Genomic DNA, 12,418 nt, shown 5'->3' on the forward strand with positions numbered 1-12,418 from the left:
TACAAAAATTAGTCAGGCGTGGTGGTGTGTGCCTGTAATCCCAGCTACTCGGAGGCTGAGGCACGAGAATCTCCTGAACATGGGAGGCAGAGGTTTCCGTGAGCCGAGACTGAGCTACTGCACTCCACCCTGGGTGACAGAGCGAGACCATGTCTCTCAAAAAAAAAAAAAAAGAAAAGAAAAATTTTTTTTTATTGTGGTGAACAGAAGTCATTCAAATAAGAACTGCATGCAACTTATTTTTAGTTGTCTGTATAGATGGACACTATATATTATGTGATTAAATGATCTAGAAATGTGATGACAGCTTATATTACTCTAAAAAATAAATTATAGCTCTTGTGATTTTGGCTCAATTCCACTATTGCTTCCTGACTGATGATAATTCATATTTTGGATCATATTTTTCTATGTGATCTAAAGTGTTTACTTAGGCTTATTATTGGGGTGCTTAAAATTTTCACGTCCTACTTCACAGGATTGTGCGGAATTTTTCCTCTGGTTTCAGCCCTCACAGCAGCCACCCTGGAGTTGAATTGTTGGGCTTCTGAAAACTAATTCAACCTGACAACCCTTAAAAACAGTACTGCATAATTGAGAATGGCCTATGATAAAGGTCTTGCAACTTGTTTCAGTCAGTTATATTTAAATCTAGTTATGGTGAGATTACAGGTGAGCTTAATTGCATTCCAAGTTTCTGCAATGAATAGGCATTTCTTTAACTTTTTATTATAAAACATTTCAAACATGAGAAAGTAGAGAAAATAATTTGGCATATTCAAGTAGTCAGCCATCTCAAACAGATGTTACCATTTTTCTATAACTGATTTAAGTCTTTTTATTGCTGTTGAAGAAGGCTTTTTATTATTGTTGAAGAAATAAAATATTTCAGATACAGGTAAAGCTACCAGCTGCCAAATCGCTTGCCCTCCCCTCCTCATTCCCCCACGGTTACCACTATCTTGAAGCTGGTTGTATCATTCCCAAACATGCCTTTATATTTCCTACTACATATGTGTATATCTATAAACAACATACAGTATTGTTTTCTGTTTTTTGGTTTTATATTAGTGGTATCATACTCTTATTAATCATTCTGCAATTTTTGTTTTTTTATACTCAATACTATATTTTTGAGATTTATTCATATTTATTTTTCAAATCCAATTTATTCATATTAACTGTTGTATAGAATCCTATTTATATTGCATATATAATCTATAGTACATTTATTTACCTACTGATGAACAATTACATTGTTTACAAGTTTTTTGCTATTACAAACAATGTTGTATTGAATATCCTTTTATGTTTTCTTGTATACATGCATGATTCCCTTAGGAGCAGAATTGCTGGGTAATAGGTAAGAGAATTTCAACCATAAAGGATTATCAAATTAATCTCCAGATAACTATAAATTGGAGTATTTTATATATTTTATATTTATAAAAATACTGTGTGTGTGTGTGTGTGTGTACATAGATACAAATAAAGCCTACCTGTAGGAGCCACAGTATTTAGAACTTGTTACTTTGTAACAAAACAACAGAGACAAAATGGAACTAGAAGGCCAAGATCTATGTCAATGCTCTTGAAGAGTACAAATTTTAATTGGGGTGAGCTCTAAGACAAGCTCAAAACAGTTGGTTAAAACAATCAGACTCAACCACTGGTATTGACAGAGCCATATGTAAGTAGGGTAGGAATGCATATTAATTAATGGTGATTCTTACAAGTTCCCTTCTTCAGGCTGGGCATGGGCAGAGACATCATCTCAAAGACTCAAAAAAGTCCCCTTGAGTCCCTCACACTAGGCTCCAAAGCTTCCTCTTATATTGTGCATCAAATCCACTCTTCATACAAGTTCTGGTTAAAGCATTTTGATTGTTTTAAACAATAACTTTTTAGGGGAAATAAATACATAGAAAGGTGATGTCTCCAGAATCTCAAACTGTTAAGGCAATAAGGTTTTTAACAAACAAAAGAAAACCACCCAATTGTCATCAGAGGCAGTAATCTATCTTTTCTAACATGTTCTGTTAAAATGTACTATATTAAACAAATAAGGTAAATGTTGCAAACTTCAGTGATGGGGATCAAAACAGTGCTAGCTTTAAGAGTGCTTACTTTTAGAACATTGTCACGGTGTCCTTATATGCCCTATAAATTACTATGTCCATGCAGTGACTTGGATTATTTTTTCCTACCCTAATATCAAATTAATCTCAATATAATTATGCCAAATAATTATAAATTGGTATTATTTTATCACCATAAAAATGGTGTGTGTGTGTGTATAAATAGATACAAACCTGAGGGACATGACACATTTCCATCATTAACAGTGGTTTACTATGGCAGCAATGTGAAGCAAGGAGAATTAAAAAAAAAAAAAAAAAAAAAAACCCTTAATTTCAGGTGATTTTGATCTGCTACTGTCCTTTCACCATCATTGAGAACAGATGTTGTAGTATGGTGGCTCGCGATTTTGGCTGCACACTAGAATCACCAGGGGAGCTATAAACAAAATTCTGACTTAATTTATCCGGGTGGAGCTTGGGCCCTGGCATTTAACAATGCTCCCCAGATGATTCTAATGTGCAGCCAAGGGTGAAAAGTACTGCTTTTTTCTAAAGCTATGGTTCTTGCACTTTAGCATACCCCAGAATTATTTGATAAAACACAGATTGGTGGACTCCACAGAACTTCTAATTCATTAGGTCTCCGGTGGGGCCAAGGATTTGCATCTCTTACGAATTCTCAGGTGATGCAGATACTGATGTTGAGCTCTGGGGATCACACTTTGAGAAATATTGCTCTAAACCAAAAAAGATTCATCTTCCACCGATGGAGACTTCTAACATCTTTATAGAAAGCTTCCACAATATTCATGTTAAACTGTTATTTTGCTATTATTCAACATTTTAGTACAGAATTAGCTAACTACTTCCTTTTTTGAGTCAATCCAAGCTCACCATTAAAAATAATCCAACAATATAAATTGCCAAATGTCAAATATAGAAGTTCCTTGTTTCATTCTACCACCTAACTCAGGAGTTGGCAATTTTTTTTCTGTAAAAGGATGAATACAAATGTTTTTGGCATTGCAGGCTATATGGTGTTCAACTTTGCCCTTGTAGAGTGAAAGCAGCAATAGATAATATGTAAACGAATGAGTGGCTGGGTTTCAATAACAGTAGAGGGCTGGATTTGGCACATGGGTCATTGTTTGCTGACTCCCGCCCTAGAGATACTCACTGCTAACGCTATGTGATGTACTTCTTCCCAGACATTTTCTTTGCTTACGTAAAGCTAAAGGTCATGTCTGTATGCACAAATAAAAATATATGTATAGACCTTTTTGTTTTTCTTTTGTGTGTGTGTGTGTTGCAGAGACAGGTTCTCCTCTGTCACACAGGTTGGAGTGCAGTGGTATGATCACAGCTTACTGCAGCCCTGAACTCCTGGGCTCAAGTGATCCTCTAACCTCAGCCTTCAGAGGAGCTAGGACTACAGGCATGTGTCCACCAAGCTTGGCTAATGTAAAGAAGTTGTTTTTGTAGAGATGGGGATCTTGGTACATTGCCCAGGCTGGTCCTGAACTCCTGTCCCGAAACAATCCTCTTGCCTTGGACTTCCTAAAGTGTTAGGATTACAGGTGTCAGCCACCACATCTGGCCCCGTTTATTTCTTTTTAAATGAAATCATCACTGAGGCATAATTTATCCATTAGTTTGGGTAATGGATAGTGTCAAATAGGAGAAAACATGAATTTTCAAACATTGTTATGTATAACAATGTTCATTTTAAGCAGAAATATTTGTATTAGCAAAAAATGATAGAAACTTAAGGGTCCATCAAAAGGGGCTTATTTAAATAAATATAGTACAGCCATATAATGAAATATTATGGGTATGTTGAAAGAAATAGAATATGCTGTCATGGAAAAATGTTGATGGTATATTAGTAATAGTTAGTTAAATTGCAAAGCATAAAAAATAGTTTTAAAAGCAATTTCTACCAGGAGAGTATGTCAACATTTCTGGTTTTACATAAAATATATTTTATTTTATTTTTATTTATTTATTTATTTATTTATTTATTGAGACGGAGTCTCGCTCTGTCGCCCAGGCTGGAGTGCAGTGGCCGGATCTCAGCTCACTGCAAGCTCCGCCTCCCGGGTTTACGCCACTCTCCTGCCTCAGCCTCCCGAGTAGCTGGGACTACAGGCGCCCGCCACCTCGCCCGGCTAGTTTTTTGTATTTTTTAGTAGAGACGGGTTTTCACCGTGTTAGCCAGGATGGTCTCGATCTTCTGACATCGTGATCCGCCCGTCTCGGCCTCCCAAAGTGCTGGGATTACAGGCTTGAGCCACCGCGCCCGGCCTATTTATTTATTTTTGAGACAGAGTCTTGCTCTGTTGCCCAGGCAGGAGTGCTGTGGTGCGATCTCGGCTCACTGCAACCTCCGCCTCCCAGGCTCAAGGATTCTCCTGCCTCACTTCTCGAGTAGCTGGAATTACAGGTGGCTGCCAACACGCCCGGCTAATTTTTGTAGTTTTAGTGGAGACAGGGATTTACCATGTGGGTTGGGCTGGTCTGGAACTCCTGACCTCAAGTAATCTGCCCAACTCACCCTCCCAAAGTGCTGGGATTACAGGCGTGAGCCACTGTGCCCAGCCAAGTAAAATATATTTTAAAACCTACTTTCTATCTAGCTTAAGCTTCCACATGTAAAACATTGAGAGTGGCTTATTTTATCCACTGATATCATATTTGATTCCTAAGTGATTTAATAATTTTTCATATGTGAATTCTAAAGCTAGTGAATTGCTTTTTGCATTGTGCCTTTCAAAGTTTTAAACATATTTTGCTGAACATCATTATTGTAATCACCTGGGAATGCCAGCTTATTGTTCAGAGAACCTAGTTTCCAGGTAGAATTGCAATTTAGTCCAATTGAATATGGCAGTTTTTACAAAACTGCTGAGTAGGAACAGAGAAAGAGAATGATGTAAATATGGACTGCACAGAAAAGTCCATTGTCTTTCAGTCTGTAATTTCCCATTCTCACCTGTGGGCACATTTTAAGACAGCTGTGAGTTCATGGCGATACATTTTGTTGTGAAAAATGAAAGCTGCAGTATTGAATAAAATTAGAAATAATGCAAAAGACAGATTGTTAATTTTTTTAATGCCATGGCAGATGCAAATGTTCAGTTTTGATGTCTATTTTGAGGACCTGAAACAAGGCTTTTAATCAATGTATTATACATCAAATTTATACTGTTAACTTCTGATTATTCAAATTAATAAAATATTCATAGAGAAATGTCCAAAGTTTTACATTTCTCAGACTTCTGTCCCCCCACCCTCGCCATTAATTATCATGCCTAGAAGCTTTTTAGTAAAAGCAGCAGTTGTCAGGCTGACGGAAGCTGACAGGCCAGCAAGGCCCAATTACACTTGCGCTACGTGGCACTTTGATGTCCGGGAAACGAAGAGAGATGGGGCAAATTGGGTGGCACATTATGTTAATGACTTGATTTAATCCAGCCACTAAACTTTGTGTAGCCTGTTAAAAAAGATGCTAACACTAATTACGCCACTTTGGAAAGGAAAGGAGGGGACAAGCATTTCATACTGACAAAGTGAAGCTCATAAATGTTGTAAATGAAATGAAACAAAATGAAGTAATCTATGATTAATTATACATCACAGACATGAAGAAAACAGAAATAACCATGTAATATGTAGAAGTACTGGGAAATCTGTTAGATTCCTTCTAAGGATCAACATTTCTAAGAAATAACTACCAACTGTCAGATTCTGTAACATGAAGAACAGAAACTGAATGATCTTAAATTGCTTACACAGTATATCAGATAATTTGAATTCACACTGTAACTGGCATAAATGATACTTATCTAGGACACTACTTCTAGAGCTAATTTTGTGACATTATAAAATAGAGGCAATTTTTTAAAAAGTGGGGATAACTATAGAGTAGGATTAATTCCTTTTTAACTAGTTTGTGCCTCTAATCTATTTTTTACATTACATTATTGACGACATGATCTTTCAAAATGTGATCTAAGCATGCAAACTCCTTAAGATCAGGAGCTTAATTTTTTGTATTTGTGGATCTATTCCCAGTCCCTAGAACAAGGCTAGGAACACAAAAAATGTTCACTACATATGTATCTGTTTAATGAATGAGTGATCTTCTATCCTCATTCCTTAAAAATCTCAGAGGGCTCAATACTCTGGATTATGCCTACCTTTTCAGCCTATTCTCCTGGGCTCCCTAAGCATACCATAACGGCTTGGCCCACCCGGAAACCATTCTGAATTCCAGAACAAGCCACACACTATGTTCTCTAAGATTCTCATGCTTTTCATTCCTTTGGCCTATGATTTTCTCACCCTTTTCATGAACTCCTAATCATCTTCAACACTGGCTCCAGCTTTACTGACTCTAGGAAGTCATACTGGATGAAGGGAAGGCCCCTCAGGTTGACTTAGGGACCCTTTCTGAATGCTCCCATAGCACCCCATGCATTCCATTCTCCTGGTGCAGACCACTATACATTTTAATTGTGTTTCCCCTACAGACTATGAATTCTTTGAGGGAAGGAACTGCTTCTTGTATGCCTGCCTGACACACAATGGATGCTAATAAATGAAGAATTGTTGTGAGGAAATATTAACATAGGATGTACTTAGCACATAACAGGCATTCAGTAATACACTCCTTCCTATGAAAGCTACGTTTCACTGTTCTGAGATTTTTACCAGAAGCAGTTCTTAAAGAGAAGACAAAAGAAAACACTAATGAACCACAAGTACTTGTAAGCTTACAAAAGGATTTATGAAACATACTACAACCAAAGTTAACACCATCAATAACTAGGCAAAATGACATTTTCTGCCTCCTGATATGACGCAATGAAGAGGACATAGTATCGCTTCTCTATTCCTATCAAAATGCATAACTGGAATCTGATCTTGAGGAAATACCAGACAAATCCAATGAAGAATATGTTACAATGTAAATGGTCTGTATTAAGGAGTGTCACTGTTATAAAAGACTACAAGAAAGCCTGAAGAACCATTACAGATTAATGGAGGCTAAAGAGGCATGAAAACGAAATGCAATGTGTGATCTGGATTGGATCTTGGACCATATGAATAAGATGCTATAAATGATATTACTAGGACAACTGACAAAATTCTAATGAAAACTGTAGATTAGATAACAATATTATGTAACTGTCCTGAAGTGTTTAGAATTAAAGCGGCATGATTTCTGCAACACTCAAATGGTTCATAACAATTATGCATGAAAGAATGTATGTTTATAAGTAAATACCTAAGTATGTGCACTATATGCATATACAGGAGACAGACTAGAAATGATAAAACGAATAGAGTAAAAACTTAAAATTTGCAAATCCAGGTAAAGAATACACAGAAGTTTTTTGTACCACTTCTGCAATCTTTAAAGAGAAAGGTTCTATTATTCATATTAAATGACTTGCTAAAGTAGTATACACAAAAACTGGTAAAATCAATAGAAAATCCTGTATTTCATTGTCTTAGTCCATTTGTGCTGCTACAACAAAATATCACAGACTGGGTAATTTATGAATAATAGAAATTTATTTCTCAGAGTTCTGGAGACTGGGAAGTCCAAGATCAAAGTGTCAGCAGGTTTGGTGTTTACTGAGGGTGCTCTCTGTTTCCAAGACTGTGCCTTGTTGCTGCATCCTCTACAGAGGAGGAATGCTATGTTCTCACATGGCAGAAGAGCAAGAGAACTTCTCTTCAATATCAAGCCCTTTCATAAGGGTGCTAATCCCATTCATGAGAGCTCTGTCCTCATGACTTAATCAACTCCTAAAGGCCATATTTCTTAATAATGTTGCATCGGGGATTAAGTTTCAACATGAATTTTGCAGGGGACGCCATCATTCAAGTGATATCATTAGCCACTATGATTGCTTGAGTTTTGTTCCCAGGCTTTCAGATGATGTCATTTTACTATATTTGGTATACAATTTACCAAAATTAAATTTCACCTGTTAACAATATGCTATGGTATGAATACGGTTTGTTCGTCTCCACCAAAGTCATGTTAAAATTTAATCCGCAGTGTGGCAGTGTGGGGAGGTGGAGTCTAGTGGGAGATGTTCAGGCCATGGGGGCAAATTCCACATGAAAAGATTAATGCCCTCACTCTGTTAGTTCCCTTGACAGCTGATTGTTAAAAAGAACCTGGCAACTCTTACCTCTCTCTTTCCTGCTTCCTCTCTTGCCATTTGATCTACACATGCTCTGGCTGCCCTTATCCTTATGCCCTGAGTGGAAACAGCTTGAGGCCCTCACCAAATGCATATGCCAGTGCCATGCTTCTTGTACAGCCTGCAGAACTGTGAGCCAAATAAACTACTTTTCTTTGTAAATTACCCAGCCTCAGGTGTACCTTTATAATAACACAAAACAAACCAAGAAAACATAGGATGCTGGTCAGTGACTGCTGCTGAAAATAGAATTTTTTAAAGCCCATGGGAGCTGAAGCATGAAGAATTGCTTGCTTTAAATGATGTTCACATTTGAGATAGCATCTGAAACCATTACAGGAAATCAAATTTTGGAATGGTAGTGAAGACCGTATCAGGCTGTAGCAAAGTAATACAAATTATTTTCCCTTAAGTAATGAGAAAAAAAATCCAGTTTATTACAAAGAAAAAATACATATGTATGTCAGAATTATGTGAATATTTTAGAGAAATAGTTATTTCTTTTGCTAAACTTCTTTGTTAAGGTTTATTATACCTTAGTTAAGAGCAATGTACCCACTTCACTGAGATGCTAGCAACGTTGCCAACATACACATGGTTCTATTGCAGGTCTAAGTAGGAGTTTTCATACGTTAGATGCTGTTATTATAATTAATAAATATATAATAATAATGATAATAAAATTTTGGACAGATAAAATGTTCTATTTGTATTTATCATGCACAGAAACAATGGATATCTCGATTTCATGGAGGAATCTGTGACAACAACTGAAATGTTCTCTTCTATTGTTTTGTTTTATTTCTTTATTTTTTTAGAGACAGAATCTCACTCTGTCACCTAGACTGCAGTGCAGTGGTGCAGTCACAGCTCACTGCAGCCTTGAACTCCTGGGCTCATGTGATCCTCCCGCCTTGGCCTCCCAGTGTTGGGATTACAGGTGTGAAGCACTGTGTCTGGTCTGTGGTTTTGTTTTAAAGAGATACTAAGCTAAGAATGTGTGAAGGAAGAGTTAAAAGAAATACTCCAATTCTTATCAATAAAGTAAAAATTCTACAAAAGAAGTACAATTAATCACAAGAAAAATTAATGTAGATGCACAGAAAAAGCTAGAGCTTTTTACTCACATTTAGTTTATAAAAACTTTTTCCCTCTTACAATAAAAAAATGCTATGGTAAATAGTATACCTCCCATAAATATTTTAAAAAATATAATTCTCTTCTCAAAATTTCAATTTACATACTACTTTTCAGCCATGTGCTACAAGAAAAGCAAAGTATACCAGTGCAAGATTAATTGCTTTCTAAGAAGCCTTCATTTCTTTTGGCAGAAATGAAATAACTGTAATATATTATCAGTGGATATGTCTAGGTAAGAGTAGTCTATGAATTCACATAGGCAAACTACTATAGTTTCAAAGGGCACCTCACATTTTAAGTTCTTTAAAGTTCAAATCTGTTTCAACACATCTTGGTATGCTAGTCTTGAAAAGGAGTCAAGAAGTCAGCTAGTTTTAAGCAAATAACTATTGTAGGTACAGATTTAAGGTACTCTTTGTGAAAATAATACTTATATGTTATAGTCCATTACATAATGAAACCATAAATAAAAATTTCTTGTACTAGATGACTACTTGGTTAAGATTAAGATAAACATTAAAGTTTTTCCAGAAAAAGTTTTCCGTAAGATTTTTAGATATGAAGACTGCACATGTACTGTCAATGAAAGGCAGCCTTATTTCAGAACATTTCTAGTTGGCATCAAGTTACTGACCTGTTTGATATTCTTGGAGATAGGACCTGGAATAATACAGTCATCACTGTCAGAAGCTGACATGTCCTCTTCAACTGTTAAAAAATAAAAGGGTAACATTTACATAAGTTAAACCAATTCTACTTATACCTTGTAAAATAAAGAGAAACAAGCACACACCATAAGATAACCTTAAGAAACATGGTAATTATATCTAGATCTTTTTTAGTAGCAAATTTGTTTACAGACACATTACATTTTGGGAAAAAAAAAGACTAAAAATTTCAAGGTTAACTTTGGTAGAAGCAAAGGAAATGCCAATACAAATACAGCTTATTGTGAAATTTAAGAAAAAATTTTTAAAAAGAGAAGCATAGGGTAATAGATGTTTTTTACCAGTCTGACCAGTAATGTTATGTAAGTCAATGCTATTCTTATTATTTTAGAGTTTTAAAACTTTTATTGCTTTATTGAAATAAAACTGACAGACAAGCTACATACAATTAAATTGCAAAATTTGACACACACACACACACTTTAATTATTTTTAGAGACAGGGTCTTGCTATGTTACCCAGGCTGGGGTACAGAGGCTTTTCACAGGCACCATCACAGCACACTGTAGCCTCGAAGTCCTGGGCTCAAGTCATCTTCCCTTCTCAGCCTCCCAAGTAGCTGAGACTACAGGCGTGCAACACCATGCCTGGCTAAAATGAGATGTTTTGCCGTAAGTGTAACTCTGTGAAACCAACACCACGGTTAAGATAGTGAACATGTCCATCACCTCAAAAAGTCTCCTCAGGTCCCCTGTAATCTCTTCCTTTCTGCCACTCCCCATTCCTATTCTTACAGATTAGTTTGCTTTTACCAGATTTTAAAAAACACAGTAAGTGGTCATTTTTGGCTGGGTTTCAATTTTTAAAAAGTCAAGACCTCTACACTAACGCAGACAATAATACTGAACTCAACGAGAAAATAAAACTGTTTAAAACATAAATTGGGAACATGGTCAGCAACAACACTTGTATTCTATTGTGGAGCTCCAAGTTGAAATAAGAAGAGATACAACAATTCCACCTAACTACAACTAAGCAGATAAAACGATATTCTATCATTTCTGTCAAGAAACAGGTATCGTGAAGTAGATGCTACCATTAAATGAATATGTTCCATGATGCACACTCTAACAGACAAAACAAAGCACAGAGTTAACTAAACAATGTTAGTTTAAATAAGAAAGTCACCTTCTGGTTCCAAGTCCTCTATTATTTCTGTTTCATCTTCAGAAGATGTCAAGCTTTGTTCTGCAAGCTGACCTTCAGATAGTAAAGACACATCATCTTTTCCTTGCTGCATTTTCTCAGTATTTTCTTTTACCTCATCTACACTGCTTTCTTGTGAAACCTGAAGAAATAAAAGCACACTGGTATATTTATTATTGCTTAGATCACATTTTATAGCATTATTACTGGAACAATTGAATAATAAAGCATGTAAATTTGAGACTTAAATATACAGATATGTAATATGTATGAGACTCAGAAAACAACCACTTCAATTTATACAGACAAATGACAATAGATAGATAAATGGAAATCTGAATATGTACTAAGAATAAAAAATGTATTAATCTCAAAATGAATTTTACATTAAGACTTTAATTCACATATCCATATATTACCTGCCAATAGCAGTATAATTATAGCTGTTACCTTTGTCATATTTTTGACTTTCTATTCCAAGGAAGTTATATATAAAAATAGGAGAAATGCTATGACTTCCTGAGTCATGTCAAAACTTATAAGACAAAGTCTTTAAGAACCAAATTAAACCTTCCAAAATAATTTTAACACAAACACATACCTTGGGAACATGTGGAACAGTTGGCATATTAATTTCTATTTCTGGTGTATGCTCTACCTCTGGTGAAATTTCCTTCATATCTTCAGAAGAAGGAGAAGTCTCCTTATATTAATGTGAAAACATGCATATATGTTATTTTTTATTTATTACTAAATCCCAAATCATTCTATTACATACATATTGAACTAATAAAAATTGGCACAAATATAATACTCATTTGACACTGAATTTACTTAATTTCAATAAAATGGTATTTATATTCTTTAAAATATAAATATATATAATATATATATGCAATTTAAGAACTGCAAGTTTAGTTCATTGAAGCACTGTTTACAATAGCAAAAAAAACTAAGAGCAATGCAAACGTCCAATAGGGCATGAGTTAAATAAAATATGCTATATTCAAATACCTGAGTTCTGTGTTACTATGAAAAAATATGATGTAGATCTCTGTCTATTAACATTACAGAGATTTCTATTTCTTTAAAACTAATTTTT

General features: G+C 35.4%; 1 protein-coding gene across 3 annotated transcripts in view; it reads right to left on the reverse strand.

The window, feature by feature from the left end:
* The window catches only part of RPGRIP1L (RPGRIP1 like), a 96,366-nt gene that overhangs the window by 21,668 nt on the left and 62,280 nt on the right, over nucleotides 1-12,418 (reverse strand). For 2 of the 3 annotated variants that reach the window (XM_023209951.1, XM_026456850.1), the window contains 3 exons: nucleotides 11,918-12,019; nucleotides 11,299-11,458; nucleotides 10,077-10,150 (listed from right to left, as the gene is read on the reverse strand). In XM_023209951.1, the coding sequence (XP_023065719.1) occupies nucleotides 10,077-10,150; nucleotides 11,299-11,458; nucleotides 11,918-12,019 (336 nt within the window). The remainder of the gene's footprint in view (nucleotides 1-10,076; nucleotides 10,151-11,298; nucleotides 11,459-11,917; nucleotides 12,020-12,418) is intronic. The other variant, XM_031934436.1, reaches the window with a different exon arrangement.

This window comes from Piliocolobus tephrosceles, chromosome 17, assembly GCF_002776525.5.
Source record: "Piliocolobus tephrosceles isolate RC106 chromosome 17, ASM277652v3, whole genome shotgun sequence".
NCBI lineage: Eukaryota > Metazoa > Chordata > Mammalia > Primates > Cercopithecidae > Piliocolobus > Piliocolobus tephrosceles.